The 26,492-nt window shown below is 37.8% G+C and overlaps 1 protein-coding gene across 2 annotated transcripts in view; it reads right to left on the bottom strand.

The window, feature by feature from the left end:
* Window positions 1–26,492, bottom strand: part of ERP44 (endoplasmic reticulum protein 44) — a 49,092-nt gene that overhangs the window by 5,453 nt on the left and 17,147 nt on the right. For both annotated transcript variants that reach the window (XM_065667835.1, XM_065667836.1), the window contains exons 2-10: window positions 24,670–24,742; window positions 23,903–23,942; window positions 20,574–20,689; window positions 11,165–11,349; window positions 10,574–10,689; window positions 6,604–6,661; window positions 5,237–5,353; window positions 932–1,043; window positions 334–475 (exon numbers count right to left, since the gene is read on the bottom strand). In XM_065667835.1, the coding sequence (XP_065523907.1) occupies window positions 334–475; window positions 932–1,043; window positions 5,237–5,353; window positions 6,604–6,661; window positions 10,574–10,689; window positions 11,165–11,349; window positions 20,574–20,689; window positions 23,903–23,942; window positions 24,670–24,742 (959 nt within the window). The remainder of the gene's footprint in view (window positions 1–333; window positions 476–931; window positions 1,044–5,236; window positions 5,354–6,603; window positions 6,662–10,573; window positions 10,690–11,164; window positions 11,350–20,573; window positions 20,690–23,902; window positions 23,943–24,669; window positions 24,743–26,492) is intronic.

Genomic DNA, 26,492 nt, shown 5'->3' with positions numbered 1-26,492 from the left:
ACTTTTTAAAGTTAATTGCTGTATCTAGATCACTAAAAATACCAAGCCAGGCTCCAAATGCCTAACTACTATGGAAAACAGAAAAAACTTTGAAATCAAGAAAGAGCAGCATCTAGAGATTTAAATGTGAGATTTTCTTCTTGTGCAAAGCAATGCAACTGCATTTGACCTCACACCAATTCATACTGCTTTAAGGCTTTAACACTGAATCATACATCGGCAGCCTTACTTATCCCAGATTTATTCATCTTCCTACCGTAGTGCTGATTAAAATATGAGCACGTCTTTTCCTTTGTTCTTTTCCAATTAAAATGCACAAAGAAAAATACTTACGACAAGTCACTGAAGTCCGGAAAGACGTACATGTGCCTAAAGCTATCGATAGCAATAACAGGGCAGTCTGCTGGAGTCTTCTGAATGTGGAGAAGTGGGTGCCTGAATTTATCACAGTCAGCATGGAGGAAGTTTATTGTACCTTAAAATTGGGAGCAGGCAAAAATTCATGTTAAGATTATTTTTAATGAGTATCTTGAAATCCTAATCACTTTCATAACTATTACACAGGTGGATATTGGATAGGTACAACATGCAAAACCTGAAAACAGATTGAAATAACTAACATCACCAAAATAACAGACTTTCTTCAAGTGGTTTTGCCCACAATCCAAACTGAAGTTTTGTTGAATGCCCTTCTCAAGCTGCATGAAGTCATTTACACAAGAAGGATTTCTGAAATAGTTTCTTACTAATAAATTGTGTACCTATTTTAATCATTTCCAGAGCAGTTGGTCCTCACTGTCTGAAGTATATAAAGCCCTTCGGTCTCAAGAGCTTTAAAACTAGGATTCTGTTTGGCCTTTTCTTCCACTCTACTGAGTTGGCCTGAAAAAATTGACACTGGTAAAAAGAAGTAGTAGGGATTACTACAAACCTTTTTCACTTATTAACTGTCGTGCAACTTCCTGTTGGAATTTCTCTAAACTCTCCAAGTCATCTTTCATATGGAAAAGTATGAGAAAAGGAAGGCCTTCTTCTGTCAGTTCCTGCACACAAAACAAACAGAACTCACTTAAGTGCCCTTAAAAAATGATTCTAGCAATTTTCAAATTCAGTGAGATCTCTACTTTAAACACAGCTGAAAAAAACCAAGGACTAAAGACCTTAACTGCTAACCCTTCATCTAAGGGTTATACAGTTAACCGTGTTTCCTTCCTCTGTCATAATCAACAGATAAAACACGAAAGTATTTCATTACCCACATGTCAGTAAGGGATACACTTGCACTGAATACTTGCTCAAAAGAAATAGCCCAATTCTGAGAAAACACATCATATTCATAGAGACAGCAATATGGCCTAAACAGCACAGTATTAAATGCTATAAAAACCTCAGGGTGTACTCTAGACCCAGACCTTGGTTCATGCAGTAAGTTGGCGTTTTCTTAGCATAACACAATGAATAAGTATTTTTAAGTAACTCCATCCTAAAAGGAGAAAGAGAGGGAAATAAAAAAGCTAATGACAGCTGCATCAGTTATGATCAAGTACTGTCCTTTGGCATTAAGTGCATCCTGGCTTGTTATCCGTACAACACAGTTATTAAATGCATGGGCTAGTGTATTACTACAATTGATAAAGAAACGAAAACCTTTATTAGATAGGCAAGACTCAATTCCTCATAGAAATGCATTCTTGCAGCCCAAGTGCTGTTTAAGTATTTCTGTTCAGGGACAGCTAAATGTAGGAACACCCTGAATAATTTATTCAGGATGCTTCCCAAACAAAATATGAACAACATGCATTTGCTTGCTTCAAAAGTGATTTTTAGGCACCTTTCAGTATCAGCTCAACTCACTACAGCCCAATTGAAGAAACAACCATTTATCATCTAATCAATGCCTACAGTCTTGCCTATCTTTCATTTGCACAACTGGTGTAAGAAGTGCTGCCATTTCTTTGATTCTAGCCTGTGTCAGAATAAAATCCATGTTTTTTGATAAATATAGTACTCATTAGTTCTGCCACCAAACAGAAGAGATTCTTCAGTTATTTTTTATATGCAGTAAGTTGGAAGAAATGCTTTTCATCTGTGGCAAGAGCCAGCCAGTTACACAGTGCACATGAAATGGCTGTCATTCTCCCTTTAATGAAGTCTTTCCACTTGGTCTTTTAACAGTGGACTGCAAAGACCCTCATAACTTCAGTGCTCTTGATGAAATCCATGCTTCCCAATCCATCCCTAAACCAATCACTACTCATATTTGCTCAGTTTTACACACGTGAATTTGCCTGGGTCTCAGCCTCCTCTCTTTTGTATCACTATGACCATGGCTCTGTTTCCTCACTTGTTTCAGCAGGTACCTTTCCAAAGGGACAACCCTCAGGCAGAGCTGGGTATTCCAGCTCCAAACTCCCCTCTTGCTTGCAAGCAGCTAAAAGGACAACTTTGGTGAGTTATAGTCACAAGATCAAGTACCTCTAACAGGCTGTTAGGACAGCTGGCTTGAAAGCCTTCCGAATTGTGCCCTTAACTGGTTTCTATAAAGTACCCGCATTTGTTTGCTTTTCCATTCCAGCCTTCATAGCATGTCTTACTGATCAAGCCGTGGCAAAGTAGAAGAGCTATTTCATTTGCTCTGGACTGCTCTATCAAAAGCTATCATCTCATTTGGCACTGAGAATATCCAAAGATTTTTTCCTTAGATTTGAGCTTCCAACTTCTGTGTGTCTTTGAGAAGCTTTTCACCCTTTCAAAAACTTACAGTTCAGCACCATCATTAGACCACATGGTTCACTGCATTCATAGAACATGAACAAAACCAGCCTGATTACAGGGTAAACAGAAGAAATGTGGAGGAAAGAGCATGTGAAGCAAAAAGAAAGATTAAGAAGGTACCAGTGCTTAATCACAGACTGACACCCTGCTGCCACCCCCCCAATCACATGGTTTTTATGACAATCCCCAGAAGACTGCCAATTCCATAGCTGTTCAGCCACCATTTCATATGCTTGTTTATTAGATAAGGCTTTGAAACTGTTTTTTCTACTACTAACTTCAATATTAAATTTTAAAATCTGATTATAACAAAAGGATGGTTAACAACTATTTTACTCTTTCAAACTGTCATGGACATGCTGACACAAGTATTTTCTACCCTGACTAGAAGCATTTTTCAAGGTCATTGTCTTGGGTTCAGCAGTAGCAGTCATTTTTCTCTTTCTTAGTAGCTGGTGCAGTGCTGTGGTTTTGCCTTTCAGCCTGGGAACAGTGCTGATAACACCGATGGTTTTAGTTGCTGCTCAGTAATGCTTACTCTGACCAAGGACTTTGAGTCTCATGCTCTGCCAGGGAGGAGGGGCACAAGAAGCCCAGAGGAAGCAGAGACAGGACACCTGACCCAAACTAGCCAAAGAGGTATTCCATACCACAGCACATCATGCCCACTATATAAACTAGGGGCAGTTACCCGAAAGGGCTAGATCACTCCTAGGGTTGGGCTGGGTATCAGTCGGCAGGTAGCGGTGGTATTCTCTTCCCTTGTTATTTCCCTTATCATTATTATTATTGGTGGCAGCAGTAGTGGTTTGTGTTATACCTTAGTTACTGGGCTGTTCTTATCTCAACACGTGGGAGTTACACTCTTTCAATTCTTCTCCCCATCCCTGTGGGAGCAGGGGAAGCTGGGTGGGAGAGTGAGTGAGCGGCTGCGTGGTTCTGAGTTACCAACTGGGCTTAAACCACGACAGTCATAATAGGCACAAAAGCACTGTCCTGGTTTTGAGCAGCAGCAGTCAGTTTTCTCCTTCTTAGGAGCTAGTACAGTGCTGTGTTTTGATCTTTTGGCCTTGGAACAGTGGTGATAACGCCGATGTTTTCAGTTGCTGCTCGAATGTTTGGTCTGGCCAAGGATTTTCTGAGCCTCATGCTCTGCCAGGGAGGAGGGGAGGCCGGGAGGAAGCAGAGGCAGGACACCTGACCCAAACTAGCCAAAGAGGTATTCCATACCACAGCACGTCATGCCCAGGAGGGAACTTGGAGTGACCCGGAAGGGTTGGAACGGCAGGGTTGGAGGAGGTATCGGTCGGTGCTTGGCTGGGGGGAGTGGGGTGAGTTATTGGTCGGCTGGTGTTGAGGTGTTGTATTCTTTCCTCTTGTTATTTCCTTTAGCACCATTATTACTGGTGGTAGCAGCAGTGATTTGTGTTATACCTTAGTTACTGGGCTGTTCTTATCTCAACCCGTGGGAGTTGCATTCTTTTTGATTCTCCTCTCCGTCCCTCCAGAAGCAGGGGGAGGGCAAGAAGGGGGGGGAGTGACTGGACGAAGTTTGTGGTTGGGTTTAAACCACGACAAGCACTTAAATTAAGATCCAGACATAAACGTTATTTAACATTTAGTCATAACATCTATATAAACAATATACACTTACTTTAAGATGAATAATACATTCTACTCAAGGTGTAACACCCCTATACATACTTATAGAATCAGAGAAGAGAATCATAGAATGATTTGGGTTGGAAAGGACCTTAAGATTATCCAGTTCCAACCACCCTGCCATGGGCAGGGACACCTTCCACGGGCAGGGACACCTTCCACTAAATCATGTCACCCAAGACCCTGTCCAACCTGGTCTTGAACACTGCCAGGGATGAAGCATTCACCACTTCTTTGGACAACCTGCTCCAGCCACAGTAAAGAACTTCTTCCTTATACCTAATCTGAACTTCCTCTGTTTAAGTTTTAACCCGTTACTCCTTGTCCTATCACTACAGTTCCTGATGAAGAGTCCCTCCCCAGCATCCTTGTAGGCCCCCTTCAGGTACTGGGAGGCTGCTATGAGGTCTCCACTCAGCCTTCTCTTCTCCAGGCTGAAAAGCCCCAGTTTTCTCAGCCTGTCTTCATACGGGAGGTGCTCCAGCCCCCTGATCATCCTCGTGGCCCCCCTCTGGACTTGCTTACAGACACATACATTCCAACACAGGCGTATTCTAAGCATCTAAGTGTCCACACTCTATAACTTCTTACTTTGGGAGTGTACAAAACTACTACAAATCTGCCTCTGGTGAGTTAAGTCTAACAAAAGCTCCAAAAGAATGAAGAGATTATCTAACATAATTTCTGTCAAAAGCAAAGCATGTAGAAAGGTCTTTGGTATTGATTAGAGACCTTGAAAGAGATAATTTGGTTTTGAGAAAAAAAAACCTAAAACCAGAATAGTAGAAAAATTTCTTACCTCCCCATTTTCAAACGTAATTTCTCGAACAAGTGGCACACATTTATCTTGTGTCCACGCATAAATCAAATCAAAATTGGTTAGTGAGCCTAAATACACCATATCTGGAGCGTTTTCCTGTTGGAGAGAAAAACATACTGGTTGAGAAACAGTAAAAATGACTTTCCTACCTTCAAAGAAGGTTACTTCCCAACAAAGTAACAGTGTCCATATAAATACTGAAAGCCAATCTTACACCAATATTCAACCTTTGTGCATGCAGAATTTCTATTAACTATGTCACAGAAGTACAACAGGAAAATAAATATTATGTGATTATTTATGCAGTCAGCTTCACTTTTTAGCACAAATTAAGAAGAAATGAAAAGATACTTTGTTTCCAAATTTGGAATGCTTCTATTTCATTATTAGACTATTACTAGGCTATTAAGACTTTTGTTCATTGAGAAATAGTATCTCTCTACTTGAAACTGGTATTTTACACTTGCTTTGCCAAAGAGATATAAATAAAGAGTTTTTCTTGATTTGCTAGTAGTTTGAACTCTGATTTCAGTGCTGCCATCTTTAAACGTAATTACAATTTTGGTTAGCATGAAGTAAAGCATGACTTTGTAAGCTGCGGCCATGACTAAGCACACCTTAATTCTGGAACACCACATAAATTAGGCAACCTAACACATTCCGGTTTTGCAGAAAAAGGGTTGAAACTCCCCTCCCCCTGGTCTTTTTTTATCTATTTCTCATTTGCAAGCAACTCTTTCTATACCTTAAATTTGATAAGGGAGCAGATTTTCAGATATTATGTTTCTCAAAAGCTATTCTTGCAGATTTTCTTCTCTACTGAATTTTTCCTCAAGTAAGCTTACATTTATGAAGAGTCTGTTATAGCATATGATTAATTGTACTAATTCCATTTCTCTTAATGAAGAGAACAGCTCTTAACCCTTGGGGGCTAAGACACACAAGACAGGCAAGTGACAGAAAAATACTTAGTAATTGTCACTTGCTTTGAAAACCATGTAGTGCACCAGCTGATGAACTTCACAGATTTTTAAGACTTTTACAGAACACAAAGTATCTACACACATAATGAGTTTAGTGTTCCTATCGGGAAAAAAAACCACTTCTGGACATTGACATTTAAAATGACAGGTTTTGTGCATTTAACTGCCAACAAATGAAATAAAGACTTTTAAACAGACTTAGAAACACTAGTTTCTATGATCCTATTTCTCACACTACTTAGTGATGAAAAAAAATTAAGATTTGAGATGCAGTAACATACCAAGTTATCTGAATATAGTCTCCATTTGTTCATACTCACATATAGTGACAATAAGCAGAATAAAATACATAGTTACACTTACCCCTGGTGGCTTGTAGATTACATTGTCCCCGCTAAATCTCTCTGCTTTTGAAATAGCCCTACAACAAACCAACCAGTAAGCATGTCTCGGTACAGACAAATGAAATAACTGAGATACCAAATACCATATTTTAATTTGCTATCTTCTTTTCTTTTCCTTCAAAATGTGAGAAATAAAATCCTTGATCTTTAAAGTAAACTGTAAAGTGACTCCACAGAAACTTGGCCTGGCTAGAATAAAAGGGCATTAAGGGAGTCAGCAAGATTAGAATTGTGGACTAAAGGCAAAGTGCAAGTGATGAATGCTGGTACATTTTTGGGTAAGAGACTCTCAGAGGAAAATGTTAATGAAATTAACAGAATCATGTAATATGAAAAAAAAAAGTAAATTAAAAAACCCCCAAACCTATTGTTAAAGAAGAAAAGGAAAGAAAGGTTGATTCTTGTTTACATTTACTCTTCCTGTGCCATGTTTACCCTAGAAATTTACATCTTATCTACCCTGATAAAGAAGGGCTTTGAGGTGGCTCTACCAGCATAAGCAGTGAGCAAATGGATAGCAAATAAGCCCACACTGTCCATTTTACTCTCAGAAACGGTCTAGAGAGCACAAGTCACAGCATGCATCTTCTGACCACTGATGATATGGTATGTGTGTACCTTGAGAACACATGCAATTCCTCCTTGGTATTCAGTTCACTATGTCACCTAACTAAGGTCCTTTCCTGCCTCTGGAATATTTTTGCAATTCCTTAATCCCAATCATAACACAGTGCCCTGAAAGCTGCCAGGCTGTACCCCCAAAATTATTTCTTATTCAAACAAATGGGAACTGCTATGCACCCAACAGGGAGACAGAAGAAAGATCTCAACAAGAATAAACCCTTTCGTCACCTTTAGACATCTAGAGAGGCCTGCCCTCTTCTCTCCCATTCCTTGCTGTTCCGACATAACTCATGTTGGTAAGACAGAGCTGACTGGCTGCATATGCCACAAAAGAGTAAAATGAACTACGTGTTTCTTTTCTTTTTAGCATAGGTTAACAGAAAGCATACCCAACCTCTGGGAAAAGTTAGCCAACTTCCAGCTCCTCCAATTACGGTATCTCTCCTGTAGACTCAATATAAGGATTGGTGAAGACAGATTAAGAGATTTAAGGCGAAAGGTAAGACAGAAATAAAAGTATCTCAGTTTACCTCACTGCAAGATGAGGTAAATCTTCCAGGGGTATGAACAATTTAGAGGGCCAAGAAGGAAAAAAAGACATCATAATGCTTAACTCAAAGTCCTTCACTGCTTAAGAAGAAAGTGAAGACATAAAAGCCACCTGCCTAATCACTGCTTGATAAACTAATGATTTATAACGAAACATACACTCTAGGGGTAAGCCTGTGGTGGACCCCAAAAGGTCCTCCACATCAGTAGCTGCAGTTGTGAGTGATTTGCCTCCCCCACTCAAAGTGGGGACATGACGTGAAAACCCCAAACACCGGAAGATACACCTTTTTAAAACACCTAACAAACTGGAAACACTTCAGCCTGCACTTTGTCTCTTCTCAAAGTGGTAATGTAGGTGAACATCTTGGAAGCACACAACCCTCCTGCCCCATACTTCCTTGCTAACATGCAATTAAAAGAGTTCCTAGATTAGTCACACTCTTTCATGAATTACCTACAGTCCATCATAGCACCTTAAGAGAAAAAAAATGTTTTTCTGCTGGTTCCTTTGGTTTTCTGCATTTGGCTTCCTATACTCTGGCTCAATGGCACAAGGCCATTCTCTTCCATGTCTACCAACACTTACCACTCTCCAGTTCTACTTTTAAAATCGTAGAATCACAGAATCATAGAATAGTTTGGGCTGGAAAGGACCTTAAGATCATCAAGTTCCATCCCCCTGCCATGGGCAGGGACACCTCACACTAAACCATCTCACCCAAGGCTCTGTCCAACACAGCCTTTAACACTGCCAGGGATGGAGCATTCACAACTTCCCTGAGCAACCCATTCCAGTGCCTCACCACCCCAACAGTAAAGAATTTCTTCTTTATATCCAATTTAAACTTCCCTTGTTTAAATTTGAACTTGTTACCCCTTTTCCTATCACTACAGTCCCTAATGATCTCTAATGAGCTCTTCATCAGTATCTCTCCTATCTCCTCCTGTTTAGAAGTCTTCCCTCATTAATCTTGCTCTGCAGTCACCTCAGATCTTAACATAACTGTAAGGAACAGCTGATTTAAGAATCGTTCTAAGCATCAAAATGATCTGCGACTAAGTGCCATTTTAAAACAGTTTAAAAATACGCTATTGCAACTACCTAAAGCCAGAATAATTTTTGCATAGCAGGAAACAGTTCTGTCTTGACAGATGTTGATGTAATTTCTTCCTGTTTAACTAGATCGTTTGGGGTTTATTTTAGCTTACTAGAAGTTTGAACGTGACAGCCCACATTACCGTATATCTTCCAAAGCAGACACCTGTTGAACTCTGTCCACAGCAAAACCAAAAACCCCTCCCAGGGGCTGTTAGGATGCTCAGTCAGAAGTGCTCAACTCATCAGTGCCAGCTCTCCATAAAACATTTTGATATATTTATTTGGAAATAATCTGAATAGAAAATACTGCTACACAGCCAGCATCTCCCTCAGAAGTCTTTTCACATATAATATTTTGGGAAGCTCAAGAGCTGCAGCAACTCAGACATGAAAACATTTAGCTTCCAAGGTCACTGTCTCGAAGGCTGCACTGTCAAACACTGCCAGCTCCAGGCTATAAAGGGAATGGGAGTCTGCAGAAGAAAATAATGACAAGCTTGCAATCTGTAGTTACATGGTTAGGTTACAAATAATTAAATTCCGACTTGTTCCATTATGCTTGCTTGTTACTTATGCCTAGAGAAAAAAACAAAAAAGCCAGAAAACCCACAATAACTACCCCAAGAATGGTGTCCAAAGAAATGAGAACACTGAGTGGTGGGAGACTATTTCTCATTATACAAGGTTGACAAACATGAAATCAAAGATGAACAGACTCAAACAACAGAAGAGAGAATAATAAAGTACTGTTATCTTACTAAGGATTTTTTAAAAGCATTCTTGAAAAGAATGAAAAGTCATATAAGGGTGGTGCAAAAATAATTTCAAATTCTAGTAACAACTCAGACTGGCTGCCCTGAGAACAAGCACAGATAAAACACATCAGAAAACATCTGAGATAATGGCCTCTCTTTGGGGATAAGACTGACAGACCTACAGGCCACAGAATTACAAATCTGTGTACAGATACACTGTTCTCTCACAGCCAAGGCTGCTTACAGAGTCATAGAATACCTAACTAGGAACTGAAGGAAAGCCACATGTACTCCTGCACATTACAAATACTTCTCCCACTCCCAACACAAGGTCCTCTCCCCTAACATCAAGAGGAAACGAGCAAGTAAATACTGAATTATTCTTTACAGGAAAAGAAAAGGGAAATAAGAGGAGGAGGAAGAAAAAAAAAAACCACTATAAAAAAAAAAAGGAGGAAAAAAGCTACAAAAATTGTAATCTATTTAAAGAAAAAAAAAGAGGCTAAAAACAAAGGAAATTTCTCAGTCTGCAAAGCTGATAACATTTTTATCAAAATGTTTTCTAACTCTTCTTACTTATTCTCCTTTCCCTTCGAAGTAGTAGATTTTTGGGATACAACTGTCTAGCACTGCCCCCTGAAACCTTCCCAGTTAAATTTATATTATACTTCCAGAGTGAAAAAAAATAGAAATGAGGTAAAAAAAGAAAGCTGGATTTCACAGTAGACATTAAGGCTAGGAAGAGTTTTCTCCTCTTATCCTTTCCGTGTATTTATCTGTTTAAGGTCTAATCTCTTCAGTTATGCCACAATGAAAGTTTTAAAGAAGTCCAATTATTAACAACTTATTAACATAAATTCAATAATGAAGTAATGCAATCAACAAAATTTAAAACTTACCCAAAGGCAGACAGGAATATGCAATCATCATGCAAAATATTCGCTACTCTTTCAAAGGTTCTGTAATTATCAGTGTCCTTTTGCTCAAAGTATCCAACAATATTTCTTCTGCTGCGCTGTAAAAACAAAGGTTAAATTATAAGTTACCTCAAATTACCAGAAATCATTACTCCCTAAGGATATTAAATGCAGAGGTGCCATTCATTCAACAGTCAATAACTGTGTAGAAGTAATTTCTTTTCTGCCTTTTCAATATTCAGAAGCATCCTTGTGAATATTTTTCCAGAGAGAAATACTAGAAGTATCTTGTCAAACACAAGATATTATTGTCAAATGATTAAAAGTAAAATAAAGTAATTTGGTAGTGAAGTTACTGTAATAAAATGCAGTTGAAAGTGATTATATTTGAATAATCTGTAATACGGGAAATGATCCAGTTTTCCATTCAGCTTAAAAAAAAGCACTCACAATATTTCTGAATGGAAAAAAAAAGAAGTAAATACATACTTCAAATACATCGTGTTTCACCACTTCAACATAAAAAAAAAATATATATATATATCTAGAAGGAATAAAAATGGTAAGACTTACATCAAGAGAACTAATTTCCTCCATATCCTGGACCTCCCGAATAGGGTTACTCTTCTGCTGCCTTATATAATCTGCTATTGCTGTCACAGATCTCTGGCCCCTGTATTCTCTCTTCATCATCATTCCATTCCGGAAGAGTTTCAGGGTTGGGTATTTGCTTATCCTGTATCTTTGAGCTATATCCGCTAAAAAGAAATAAAGAAAATAAAACTAAACCCCTACAAATACAGAAAAACACTGACTATCTTACACATGTATATGTGTGCACACACGTGGAATCCCTGAACCAGTACTTCTATATCTTTAAACAAGGACAAACTAATAAACGTCCCCCTCAAACAAACAAAACCCCAAACATACACACACTGCTACAGTGGAGAAAACTGAGAGCAGCTACAGTATTTCTCACATGTACTAATCTTCATAAAAAATCATGACCAAAATCTGCAGTAAGCAAAGACTTGACTTGGTCAGCTATACTCATTTGGTACACTTTCTGTTAACAACGAGGAAGGCCAATTTAAGAGCATAACAGGAACATAAGAATCTCAAAAGCTTGCCAAATCTCAGTGACTTAAACCACCTGCGGAAACTTTAATAAAGTCAGCGCCTATTTTAGTTTAACTCACTATGATTTTATCTCAGTTACATTGCTGGAAATATAACTGTTATGTCTCAAACTTTAGAGAACATGAACCTTTCAAAGTATTTCTTGAAACTGATGAAGGCCAGAAAACTTCTGTTACAGTTCTGAGCTGCTTAGGTTTTGAACAAACACAGATTTTCAGGTTTCTAAATGAAGGCAAACACCTCACTGACCAACCAGTGTCAGCATTCCCTTCAAAACTGTTCTTCATTCACACCTATACATGCAGCCCTTCCTTCTTCTGGACTTGGACCACACAGAACTTCATACAACAAAATAACATGTATCTGTGGTCATTCAGTGTAAGAGCACTCGATATTTTCACCTTCATGTACCAGGGCAGTTATTTAAGTCCAAGTTATTTGTTTCCAACACTTAAAATATAAAAGATAGAGAAGAAAAATGGAAAGAAGTTTTACAGTAAAATTAGAAAAGCAGCAAAGAAAGGCAAGCAGGAGCAATAAAGCCCAGTTTTCCACGAAACACGCATCCTGTACCCCTTATCTTCAAACACACCTCAGGTAATAATCTGGTTCTTTAATACACCCCAGAGTACTTCAAGCATCCCTTTGTCCTTCTTCCACTTTGGGTAACCTCTGGGACACAGCAAGTTGCAACAGGTTCTGCAGCTAGCTCCCAGCTACACACTGACACGGTGTCAGCTGAACCCAGGACACGGAAACTTACACGTAAGCAGGAAGTGGCTCATGGCATACCAAGCAGGATCATCAGCCCTAGGTTTTTACAGCAACTTTTTCTACAGCACAGGAACTGGGTTTGTTCAGCTCCTATGTCCAGCAATTGCTTTAATCAAATTTTGTAAGTACTTAATAGCTTTGAATGCTCCTCCCTCTTTCTGTGCCTGAAGTTCAGCAAAAAACTTCAAGGAGTTTTTATGAGGAAGGACTGGAGAAATATGGTAACCAGGTAAGTTTTAGATTCTTAGGGAAAGGAGGCTAAAACCAAACAATAGAGACAAAGCGTCAAATAGGACCCAAGCACTTCCCTTTTGCTTTAGCTTTAATTATGATGCCCTCCTGCTCACTCTTCCCCTACAAATGTATCTAGAAACAAAAAACCTCCCAGCCCCTGTGAAAATGGTGCCTTTTATTACAGAGTTGGATGCAGTTTACCTAAGCCTCAATCATGTTTGTACCTAAATCCAACTAAATCCCAAAATATGAGCAGTCTGCTCACTTTCCAGAGCTGCTTAATCCTTTGAGGTGACTCATTCCAGTCAACCACACCTGCCCCGCTTCCCTTCTTCCTTTCTCTCTCAAGGAATGAGAGATGGTGAACCTCTACAGAGCGATTTATCCTTGGAGATAAAGACACATTTCATACAGTCAATAGAGAGAGGAAGGCATTGAAAGTGTAGGCTGAATCCTGTTCCTTTTCACTGACTCCTTAGTAAGAAATCAAAGGGTACACTTCAGGTGACCTGGATTGGCCCAAAGCAGGAAGGCCACCAAATGAGGGTCCATCAGCATATCTGGCACAGTACTGAACAACATAAAAACTAATCCTTTGTGACAAATACTTTCTTCTCAATTACATACTTAGCACAAAGTCGATTTGTTTTTTATCTTACTCTTACTCTGGAGAATGGAGACAGAAGTCCTGTGAAAGCTCTTATTTAGAGGCAGCTGGCATAAGCAAACTGCTGGTACTGAGCAGCTAACATACACTTCTTGGTTGCAAACCAAAATTAAAACCCTGTGCCACTGGAGGTAAGTCATTCCCCTATGGAACTGCACCTGTAACTGTCCTCCATCATATAAAATTCTCCATCACTTTTGGACAAAATAAATCTGAATTCCCTGCTGCTTGGAAAACTCTCAAGTGAAACCATTGTAGTTTTAATTGCTGCTAAAACACGACTAATCTCTTGCAGCTTTAGTTATTGAAAAGAATCTTTGAACCATCTACACAACTTAAAGCAAAAACATGCAGAACAAAGGAATAAGAACCAGGTCTAATGCACAAAAATGTTCTTTAACATCCCTCAAACCAGTAAACTTAAAAGCTTCACCAGCTAAGCCCAGTTCCTAAAAAGCTTTGCATCACTATGAAATAACACAGAAACCAGTCTATTAATTTTGACTAAGAAAGGACTTGACCTTTTTCCTAAATATCCCAGAAGAATTTCTTAATACACTAACTACAGTTAAAATTAAGGGCAAGACATTTTACGTCCCCAATTCAGAGTAATTTTATTTCAAACACATATAGATTTCTCAAGCGAAGATGCCAATATATTCAACATTAACAAGTACTAGATCAATACTGTTTTCTTCCTTTAAATTCCATCCCTTCTTTGTTGAACTACCTAAGAGCTGGCTGCGAGAAGGTAGCAAGTGTAGCAGGGGAGGAATTACATTATATTTGCTCAGCAGAAGACAACATCAGCAAACCAGGCATTTGCTGCCCTTCTGTCCTGTTGAGAGAAGGACCTTTGGTCTGATGGTATGTCAGCCTATCAAAACTTGACATGGGTCTGATAAGAGACAAGCAGCACTATACATCAAGGTTTCACAGGAACACATTAAGATCAAAGACCGTTACTGTTACAGAACTCAACAGCAAGAGATAACCAAGACTATGCTTTTTTTGTCTCACAGCACAGACTTTTCCTTCAGGTTATTTTTGCAGTTATAGGAGGATACTCAGGTTGCAGAATGGGCATTCAGGGGGTCCTGGAGTTTCTCCACAATGGAGATCGCAGTCCCTAAGGATGTGGATCTCCATCCGGTGTTGAAGTTGCATTAAAAAAAATGGTAATAAAATGCCCACTGTCAAGACTGAATCCAAACACTATTTCATAAATCAGAACTTGCATGCTCTTTACAAATTACATTGAGATTCCATGAATGCTAGTATTTGAACTAACACAGAGAGATGACAGTCCTACACAAGTAAGTATTTGAAAACCATCTTTTTTGCAAAATCTAAAATGCAAGTACATGGAAAACTGTTTGAATTCATTCAAAAGTCAAATAGAGTAAACCTTAAATGCTTCATTAAGCTCTGGCATTTGATACAGGTAGAGTTAGCACAAGCAGAGCATCTACAAAATTATATTCCTTTTAAAATTGGAAATACACAAAGCAAATACAAGGAATATTGTTTGAACTCATTCATAGATCACATTATAGTAAATCCTAAATTAAATTTTAAAATATTTCCAGACATTCTTACTGCCCATTTTCTGATTAAAAGAGGTATTTGAAACAGACAAGGGTAACTGACCTAAAGTGTGGCCCCCCCCCCCCCCAACCCCACAATAGTCCCCTAGCTACAATTTTACATTTTCTTCAGGTACTAAGGTACCTAAAAGGAATAAACCTTGAGTTTGCATTTTGCCCAATTAACCATTCAATCACAAGCCTAGCATCTATGCTACCAGAATGGTTTCACACTTCAGACAGGAAGCAACTGACATACTTGATCTTCTTGTATTCTACAAATCAGAAGTTTCAAGAAGAGCAATGACTGATGAATTCAGATGATTCTCTCCTCCCTGTTTTGCATGTGCACCTGATGGCAGTCAACCATTTCTCAACTGCCCAGACTATTTTCTACTACTCATTATACAAACTTCAGCAGGAATGTCTTCATAATCACTTTGTTCTCTTCATAGATGCACTGTATTGATACTTCTCTTGAACTACTGAAGAGAAAGCAAAGCTGCTGTCAGCAATTTCTGTTGTCTTGAGTATCATGTGCTCTTCTCCTCAAAAGAATGCCAAATTCCATTTTTATAAAAAAATTACTTTCTCCCTCACTGTTGTCCAACACCTTCCATCACAAAAATAACATTCCTTCAGCTGTGTATTTGAAGCTGGGTCTATCAAATGAGTATTTTGCTTGCTCAAGATCAATGACAACTTTTGAAGTACCTTAGGCTAGCTGCCAGGGCACACTACAGATGAGAAATGAAATCTGTCTTTGATAGGTACCTTTTTACTTTTTATTCAGCAAGCTTTTTTTCTCTCAAGTTCATTTAAAAATGCTTTTTTGCCTCCTAACTCCCTACACTACATTCATCTTATTGTTACGTATTTCATAATACAGCAGTTAAACTACTCCTCTCATAACACACACAATCGTAAGAACTGGGAATATTCATAGGGAGCAGAATTAAAGGAACTTGGGAGATCATTTAAACCAGCCATCCTATCCCAATGATTGCAACACTTGTTTGATGGACCAAAATAGGTGTAAGAAAAGCAATCAATGTGCTACATCAAATTTGACTACTAAGAAGCTGGGTAACAAGAAAACCTAGACCACCTTCTGCTGCAAAGGAACATTCACAACAGCCATGCCTGCTCTTAGCCGGGCCTCACCAGTAGGCATCCCATAACCTTTTCTGACAGACTAACAAAATAGCTCTCCCGAGGAGAGCCATCAGCAACCTCTACAAATTGCTTCCACTTTTTATTTTACCCAAAGATAACTCTTTCAGACTGGCAGTTTCTTTTCAGCAAAGTGTCAGGAATGCAATGAAATCCTCCTGTTTATAGTTTCATTTATAGTTAATTCATAAACCTTCAAATTTGTTATCATACCATGTTATTTTGCTTACCAGAGGCCCAGTAGCAATACAATCTAGAGTAATTGTGAAGACTAACACTGGTACGCATTACAGGAATGGCCAGACCCAGAGAGATCAGCAGCTCATAGTAATGAATGAGAGTACCACTTCTGGACATTTTGAAAGACAGAACAACCAACAGCTCCCTAAACAGTCTGACTAGCAAAGCACCTCTCAATACCCCGCAGGTGAGAATTTGTTTTCTGTTTGGAAGCACAAAGATTTATTCAAACTGCCTATCATTTTTTAGCTCAGAAACCAAAGGAAATAATGGTGCGGCAGAATTAACCCCCCAGTACATACTTTAATGTAAAAGAATTCTTCGTCACAACTCCTAATACTGAATTCATAGGAACTGTTAAAAATGTAAAGTTTCCTCCAGAAGCATGAGGACTTCTATACTGCAATATTCACTCAGAGAACAGAAACATAGGAAATCCATGGTGTCAAGTGAGTTTCCAACATTGCTGCTTAACAAAAGAATACAGCAAAGCAAAAGAAAGCAAAACCAAACCAAACAAAACACACAAAACAAACACACCACCAAATCAAAACCTTCCTAATAATGTATATGCAGAAAGATCACCTACAATTTTATACAGAAAGTGACTTTTACTAGGTATTACACTCAAATAGAGTGCATAATTTTTAAGGTAAGTGAATTACTAACTCAAACACATCAAAACCACAAAAGACTTTAACAGCAAACAATGTACTGGAACTTAGAAAAATCTAAGTAATAAAAGGATGAGGTCTTGGAAACTGAGAGTACATGCTTCATCAGATTTACCTTTGGTGTATGTTCCACACCAGCTTAAAAACAGCCTGATGACTTAACTTACATATTTCAGGTTTAATTATCTCCCACAATAATACAAACAGGTGTAAAAGATATAACACATACAGAGGCTCAATATAGTGTTAATATTCAGATTTTGTATTTAATCACATTGGTGCCTATCACTTTCCAGGGGAAAAAAAAAAAACAACCCATCTTTATATTGGCTATAAAAGCAGACAGAATGATGGTCTTGTCATTAAGCATCAAACATTTGGCAGTGCATCAATAATTCTCTTTAATTTGCTTTACCCTCAGAAGCTGGTGTGAGCTATTGGGCCCTGCAGTGTGCTTCAATAATAGTACATTAAATGGAAAGCATCTATGCCTGGCTGACCATTCTGAAAGCTGTTTTTGAGTGGCCTGAAATCAGCTACTTGGATTCCCTACAGAGTCTTGGTTTCAAAAAGAAACAGATCATTTGTAATGCAAATGAACCACCATCTCTAGAACATTATTCTAATAGTGAACTACTACTGGCATGAAATCCGCAGGCATTAACAAACCCCAAAATATTGGCATAAACCTTCTAGTACTGGCAAAATATGTAAATACATACAAAAGATATGAAAGGAAATGGGGGGGGGGGGAGAGGGAGAGGGAAAGACAGCAGTAACTTTGACTCCAACATTTAGTAAACTGCAACAGCAGGGACAAGATGGCTAATACAGCAACATTCACCCTTTTACTAAAAAGCTGCTATTACATACACTAAAATCAAAGTTAAAACTTTAGGAAGTACCCATTAACTGTGTGCCAAGAAATGTACCATTGCTTACAACCCAGCAAATAAACACTGGAAACTGGGAATGACATACAGCTTTGCTATTTTAATTCAAAAAGGCAATGCAAATTGGGGGAAAAGACTTGGTCTGTCATTATAGGATTTTATTTTTAACTCTCACATTTTACAGCTTCTCCAGAAGAAGTCCTGCTCATCTACTTCTTAAATTAAGGACACAGGGTAAGCACAGTGAACTCATGATATTTCAGTAACAAAGAGAAAGACCAAAGCTCTTGGCTGCCTCATACTACTTAGCCCACTATCCCCCTGGGAATAGGCCCATCTCCTTCTCCATCCAGGCTTCTGCTCTCTGTAACAAGCTCTGATGAGCTCAATTCAATAAAAGAAGACTAAGCAACAAGCTTCTGAAGTATTTCAGCTACTGGGGAGGGGGCAGTCTTCTTAGGCACATAACTACTAACACAAGAACATCTCATGGCTAAACACTGTCCATCCAGCAGCCCAAAGACTCTCCAAGTTCCCAGAGCAAGTAAAGCTGCAGCAAATAGAATAGGGACTTCAGTTGGTCATGTACACCTTAACCATAAAACTCAACAATACAGACTGGTTTTACTATAGTCTTTTGTGAGAAATTTATAGAAAGTTTCATTGTCAGTGTCTTGACTCAATGGAAAGATGAATCAATAACCATAGAAATCAAGTAAACTGAGAGTATGAACGTCCTTAATCTTCCCTCACCTTGACTCAAGTTAATCTGAGAAACTATCACTGATGAAAGTGATAAGAGTACACACAGAAGGACATACAAAAGCCATTTCAAGTATGTAGAAAGACTGGTTTAATAACCTGATACAAAGCTGATCAGAATGCATGCTCTACAACTACATTTATTTTCTACAATTCATCGAGGGCAGTTTATTTGTGTAGATCCTGCAATAGATCTCAGAACAGACAAAAAAAAGAGTAAGAAAACTTCAGCAAAGACTGTATCTCAGGCTTTGCTTTCATTATACCCCTCCAAAGGATTTCATTACCTTACTTGAAAACTGAGTTTTAGCGATAACAAATTGGAATACTTAATGCTATGGTTTTGGTTAACATCTGCCCAGCACATAACGTACAGACTGATGATTGGAGGCAGAAAAGAACACCAGGTGTGAAAAAGAAAGAAGCTGAAATGTAGTTAAATACTTGAGACCTGGGAAGGTATTCCAGATATTTCAAGTATTCAAACCAACCACCAGAAAACCCAGTCATTTCCCCAACACATCTTTATGACTTCAATGTAGGACGGCAGTTGAATGCTTCAAAGCTGCTCACATACCCTACAGGGATACTGCCCATCTGCTTTTCCAGCTGAGGCTATAAAGGGGGTCCTATATCCCAGTGATTCAAAGATTTAATCCCAAAGGCATTTGCATTTCCTGTGGTCACGAACTGGTCTTGTGGATCTTTAGGAAGGGATAAAATGGAATCTCCTTGGCCACTCCCAACAGTTTGAAGAATCAGTTTATTTTACATTTGTGATACTGAGTTAAAGTGTTTGCTCCCTTAAAAGTTGCAGGGTTTTTTCGTTTTGTGTTGGGTTTTGTTCATTTGTTTGGTTTTTATGTTTGAGATCTCTTTGAAGATTGCAAGACAGCTGCCCTTACTGTTGGGTAACTATATGCATGTATACAAAATAGAGCCCAAAATGGTGCCAGTGGAGAATGCTTTTTTGTAACTGAACACTAAAACACAACTATTAGGTCAATGGTAAGTATCAGGGATAAAGTAATAGCCCTGCACAGTGATTCCTCAAATTTTCAACTGTGAATCTTCTAAAAAATGAACAGTTTTGTGAAGCCCAAATATTATAATCAGTATTGATCAGAAACGAATTTCTGTCTGTTAATACTCTTTGGGAATCAGAAGCCACTGTAAAGAAATTATGTCTGCAAATGTTGTTTTTCCAGAAGCATAAAACAATACAGCTCCTATACTATAAAAAGCAACATAATAAAAATCTTAGTGCTATCCATTTGTCTTTCAATGTGCAGCAGATGTTTCTGATATTTTACTTATTATGGGGTTAAAAAGCAATCTTAGGGATTAACACCAGCACTTAATGAGTAAATTCTGGCATATCATTTTCACATATTTCTGCATACAATGAAAACCCAAATAGGCAACCGTTTACTGGCATCTGTACAAATAGCAAAGCAGAAACCTCTGATCCCCTCCTGGTTGTGTGTTGAAGGCAACTTACAGTCCACTATGAATCCTAGCTGGAAGGAAGGCCTGAGAGGAACGTATTCTTGATGCTGACCACGGAAGATTACCCCTTCCTCTTCTTGGTTGTGAGGACCCGCACCATTTGTTGCACTAATGCTTCTCGACACCTCAACAAGCCAATTCAATTTATAATCCCAGCCCTTTCTTCCCCTGAACTGATAAAAACATATGTTTATGGATGCAATGAGAAAGCCACACTGGAAATTGCCCTGACAAACCTGAAAAAAGAGGTTCATTGATGTCTACAAGCAACTCTGGCCTAAATAATGGGAGGATAGCACACAAATACCTAAATCGGGATTTACTTACAATGCTGATCACAGTCTACTCTAGCAAAGACCACTTGATTCTTATCTGGATATTCTTCCTTAATTACGTTAGAAGCTTCCTCAAAAATAGGATGCAGCATTTGGCTGAAGCGGCACCTGTGGACAGACACAAAATCATAACTTCAAAATAATAATTTCAAATATTTTAACTGATGACTCAGGGAATATTTTCATCTTTCCCAGAAAAAGAAAAAAAGAAAGAAAAGCGATTGGAAAAGCACATCTACTTGCAATCATTCAACTAACTGGCTGGATAAAAACAGGTTCAAAAGTAACTTGAATAATTCGCATGGGGAAAAAAAACCCCAAACATTCTAAAAGAATATATAGCTCAAGATGTGCCCCTCTGCATTATCTGTGCAAAACCCACCATTAATCAATTATAAGCCTTTAGGAAATATATTCTATCCAGAAAGACTGTTCTTCGTTTTTTCTACCTGAACTATCCCTGGGAAGTAATTTAAAAAATATAGTAAAAAAGTTACTTGGATTGTTGAGATTCAAATATTCACCATTGCCTTCATGAAATATCACAGAAGTAATTTTCTAAGGGTCAATAATAGATGTTATAAGTATTGCTTCTTATATTATTGCTCAAGTTTGGTAGAATTTGAACAGACTCCTATTACAACACTATGAACAAATAGAATCTCATAGGTTTCTTCTTCCACTCATGCCAGATTTTGAAGCAAATCCTTTCTTTCTGCCCATGGAAAAGGCTGTAGGATTGTAAAGATGCAAAGGCCCATTAGTAATACATCTATTATTTTATGTTCCATTCTTCCAAACACAAAACAAATAGAAGATGTATAATAGCACCTGCAGAACTTATCAGAATGAGACCTCATAGAGCAGACTTGCAAGAAAGCCTGAACTGAAGCCCTCCTTAAACCTCACAGTGATAGCCTGGGGATGCTGTTATGTCTACAAAAGCAAGCATTCAAGTGAAATGCAGGTTTTGATTTCATAGTACAAACAGGTCTTAAGGCCATTTTCTGAAAGACACCTGACTCTCAGCAGCACAACTGTATGCTACACATTTATGTGGCATGTGTATTTTACACATGGCTTCCTTATCCATTGTTCTTCTCCACCCTTACAGCAGTGTCTACAACAGCAAACTGGTCTGTTTTCATTCAAAGGTGATGTTACATCATTGGTTGGCAGTGCACTATATTGAGAGGTTATTACCGAGGCTTCCTTATCCATTGTTCTTCTCCACCCTTATAGCAGTGTCTACAACAGCAAACTGATCTGTTTTCATTCAAAGGTGATGTTACATCATTGGTTGGCAGTGCACTATATTGAGAGGTTATTACCGAATGCCTGCATGTAATGATCTTAACTAAGGCTGTAATTTTTTAAAACTATGGCCTATAATAATATGAATCAACTTGCAAGCATATGCCACTCTTTAATTTCAAAACAAACCTATGCTACAGAGGATTTGAACAACAATGGAGATTTGCAGAAAGAGCTGTCCTAATAATGCTCTAAACAAGGATTCTTGTTACTTTGCTATATCAAGTTTTAAAATATTAGTACCTTCCCTTTATCACAAAAATATCTGAACATGGGAGTTTTTGCCTCCCACAGTTTATCTACTGGAAAATCCAAAAATGATCTTACAATGGCAACATAGGCCCTAGATTTCAGTGCATTAAATTTACTCTCAATGGGTTTGCTTTCTTTGGTTATCTCTGATAAAACTTTTTGAAGTAGTCCATGATCCACCAGGTATCTACAGATCACTAACTGAAAATAAGCACCTTAAAAGTTTCATTTCCTTATTCTAAAAGGCAGCTTTTATAGCATAATTCTGTACAGAACAGATAAGAAATTAGATCTAATTTCTTACTTAATCAGTTATTTAGTTGTACTATCATTATAAAGAAAGACATTTCAAATTAATACTTTGGTAAATCAATGCACTCTCTCTAAAGAACAACTCTGTTGGTTTAAATGTGCCTAGAATCAATTTAATCTGTGGCAGAAAATGAACAGATGCAAACTAACTGAACATAAAATTTGTCTATAAAATGACAGAGATATATACAAAGGTTATTAAACTGATTTAGATTGATGTAATGTCTATCTTTATGCAAAGTTTAAACGAAGGCATTAAAAACATCTTTACTGAGAATGTCATTCTATACAAAAAGACAGGGTATGAATTTTTCAAAATCACTTAAAAAAAAACAACAGACAATTAAAAATAGCCTGCTACCAGTTGAATTATCATGTAAAGCTCTGGGTGCTTACTATTTCTAGGCCACACAAACCTACAGTCTTAGATGTATAGTGGGATGTGAAAGAGGTGAAAGGAATCAGAAGTCTAACCATCTACATGACCTTTGATGTTGAAGGCCAACATTTTATGCTAACAAAGCAAAACAGCAGGGAGAGGAATATTTAAAGTATAGTACTTTGATTTATATATTGTTTTACTTTATAAAGCTATTTACAGTCAAGATTACTTGAATCAAGGAAGACAAAATTATTTATTTTCTAACTTCATTTTCTATGCTAATTTGCATGTTAAATTTTATTTTTTCAGAATACTTTCCCAATTTCTTTGTTGTTCTTTTATTTTATTTATGTGTTTTTTTATTATTTTAAAAATATTAAAGGTGGACCAGAAAAGAACATCTAAAAATGATTTTTTACATAATAAAAAAGGGTATGGTGCTTAAATGAATTTGAGCAATGTAACATGCAAGTTTAAAAACAGTAATTTCAAGTAAATATTTCTCTCCAAGTATGTCTTTTTACAGTGTTTAACCAATCTGGCCTCAAATTCTTTCCTTTTCCAGTTCCTAGATTTCATCACTCCATTATAACTTCTCTTGTTCTCCACTTGGAAGGTCTTCCAGATTAGAGAAGGTATCAATTTTTAATGTAATTTCAAGTCTTTCAAGCACACATGCATGGGACCAACACAGAAGAAAACAGAAAAATAGGGGTATTTTAGACTACCCTATGTTAAGGAAAAAAGAGTTAATGAACTGTATTTTGCTCAGAGGAAAAATAAAACAAACAAACAAAAAAGAGAAAATAATCAGTTGCATAGCATGTTATTCCATACTACTATAGAAGCCTTTTTCCTGATAGGAGCCCTGAACAAAACCAAAGATGGTAGAACAGAAGGCAAAGTAATCAGGACGTAAAACAAACCCGGGAAAGAACTAGCTTGAAAGCAACATGCCACTGTATTTTCAATTAGAAAACTAGAGTCAAACATGACAGTTCTCAAAAAAACAGACATTTAAACATAGGAAAAAAAAAAACCAAACAACTTGCACAACTTACCAATCAGCATAAAAATTAACTAAAGCAACATCTGCATTGTCTGAGAGGAAAGAAAAAGAAAAAAATCCAATGTCATATTGTGAAGCAAACTTCTCAGTGCCTTTATCTGAGATTATAAAAATATGCACAAAACTATAAAAGCAAATATTCTAGATTATTTAGCATACAGCTTATTCTGGTTGCTAGAAAACTGTAGGGTAAATATTATCCGAAATACAGCCTATATCAAATGGGAAAATGATGAAAGAGGCCTTCAGTCACGCATTTTATTGACTTTATTAACATAATGGACATTAAAACTGTTAACATATTAAGGTGCTAAGACATGAAAGAACTAATAGCTCCATGAGACAAAAGGTAATTTTGAATTTAAAATTGAGGCACTGAAAGTCAGAAGTTGCACTCTAGTATCTCTTTTGAGCAGAATCATGATAATGCTTAACTTGAGAAAAGCACAGCTGAACAAGCAAGATACTTTAAGGCCCATCACCACAGGTTTCAGTTGTTGCTATTTTTGAGGGAACTTGTAAAACGAGCTACTGACAGCTTTTGGTTATGTAATCAAGCATTCCCATCTGCAAACAAGATGCCAGGTATTCTACTTAGACACTTCAAATCCTCATTGAAATGACAATGTACTAACTTAATACTTCTATGCCATTTGAAATTCATACATTCAAATCTAGAGTATGCATATTCATTTAATAACATTGTAAGTTTCACACAGATAAGTGACTGTAGAGAATAAAAACATTCAAAGTACTCACTTAAAATGTCATCTATATTTCCACTATCTAGACTTGTTATTTCACTTCTGGTTGGATTAAAAAGCCAAGACACCTAAAAAGAAAAAGCAGATCAGTAAGGAATGTAAAGTTCAAGCAATAAAGTAGTAATGTATTTATGACTCTAAACGTTTTGGCTCAAGAACTGGAGAAGAACAGTAAAAGAACTGTAATTCAGTCAATGCATTTCAGATGACTAGAAATGAATGACTACAATTACACAAACACTATTTACAGATATCACATACTTTCACATTAAAAGCAAAATTAGCTGTCTCTTCATTTAATTCTCTGTTATCTTGGCATAAATGTTACAGATTTTGTACCTTTAAGAATAACTTATAAATTCATTCTGAAGAAAGGAATAAAACCTTATTTTAGCCACTCAACGATCTCACACAGCCCAGAAGTGTGTAGGCACAGAGGTTTCACCCAGAGACAAGTAAATCCTTCTGACACTTGCAAGGCTTGTCTGGCTAACAAGTTTTTCATGAAGTTTGCCATTGCCTCCATTTTTATTGCTCTTTCAGAAAAGAGTTTCAGTACATCTAATTCAACTAGCTACAGTATTTTATCTCCTTCTATATTTTTATTTCACACTGCTTCAGTCCCAGCATGCAATCAGCATATCAAACTATAACAACTGAAACACCACATCAGCCAGATCATTTAATTAAAAAGCAACACATGTATCACTCTTAATGCAACTATCACAGCAATATGCAGTTTTATGGAAGAGCTCTCTCATACTCACTGCAATGGGCCCAGCCCTTTTATCTCAAAATGCAGCAGGGAATAAGAAGGTAGAGGTGCTTCTCTGTCCCAGCGAGAGAGGTATCAGCAAGTTACAACTTATTTATGCTATGAGACAGATAGGAATGCAAGTTTTTGAGCAGGACAACACAGATTTTGGACATGAATGTTTCCACCCTGAACAACCTGGTCAGAAAGTCAGTCGGTTCTTCCCTACGCAGGGCTAGGGCTTGGATCAGACACTCTACTGAAATGCCTTCCAACCCCATATTTTAAATGCGCCTGTGGTTCCTCAGCTAACAGGGATGGCAGGAAAGGAAAAGGAAGGTTTCCAGTAAGGAACTGAAAGAAACACGCAGGTCAAGGAGCTAGGCAGAGACCGAGATTCACAATGATATCTGAAGAATTAGTTCCTGCACTGAGATGTGGTGGCATGTGACATTTACACTATCAATGTTCTACACACTACCGACATTTCCTGGAGACTTAGTTTACACCTGGCAGGTGCAAAGAAAATCTGCTTATGGCTAAAAACACAGTGCTGACAAAAAACACCAAGAAAAACCTTAACTGGAAGCATAAAGAGCATCCAAAGAATGCCACACAGAGCAGCTGGATAAAAGGATCCAGTGACACAAGGGTCTCTGTTCTTATGGAAAAGCCCAAGCCCTATCCCAGACCTATACTAAAACTATGACTATAAGCAGCAAGCTTCCAGAGCACACTTGCCTTCGACACTGTTTATAATTAACAAAAGACTAATTCAATGTAAAACATCAGTTTTCTAACATTTGTTCTTAGTGTATATAAAATACTGACCTAAAAAGAAAAAATAAAGCAGACGAACTAGATGCCTGCTTTCGTTAAGATCAGCTTCAAAAATTGTGGGAGACTTCTGCAGCAAGACAGTGTCAACAGCTCTTAAACCATCACTGTAAATGACACACAGCTCAGATTTGCAGCAATCATTTTCAATTTATGGATCACTAGCCACTTTCCAGTGAAGATACTTATCTTGTCACCTCTCGCATACAGAGGCTGCTAGGTAGCAT

The sequence above is a fragment of the Lathamus discolor genome, chromosome 2 (genome assembly GCF_037157495.1).
Source record: "Lathamus discolor isolate bLatDis1 chromosome 2, bLatDis1.hap1, whole genome shotgun sequence".
NCBI lineage: Eukaryota > Metazoa > Chordata > Aves > Psittaciformes > Psittacidae > Lathamus > Lathamus discolor.
The sequence above is the reverse complement of the archived record's forward strand: the minus strand, read 5'-3'. Positions and strand labels throughout refer to the sequence as shown.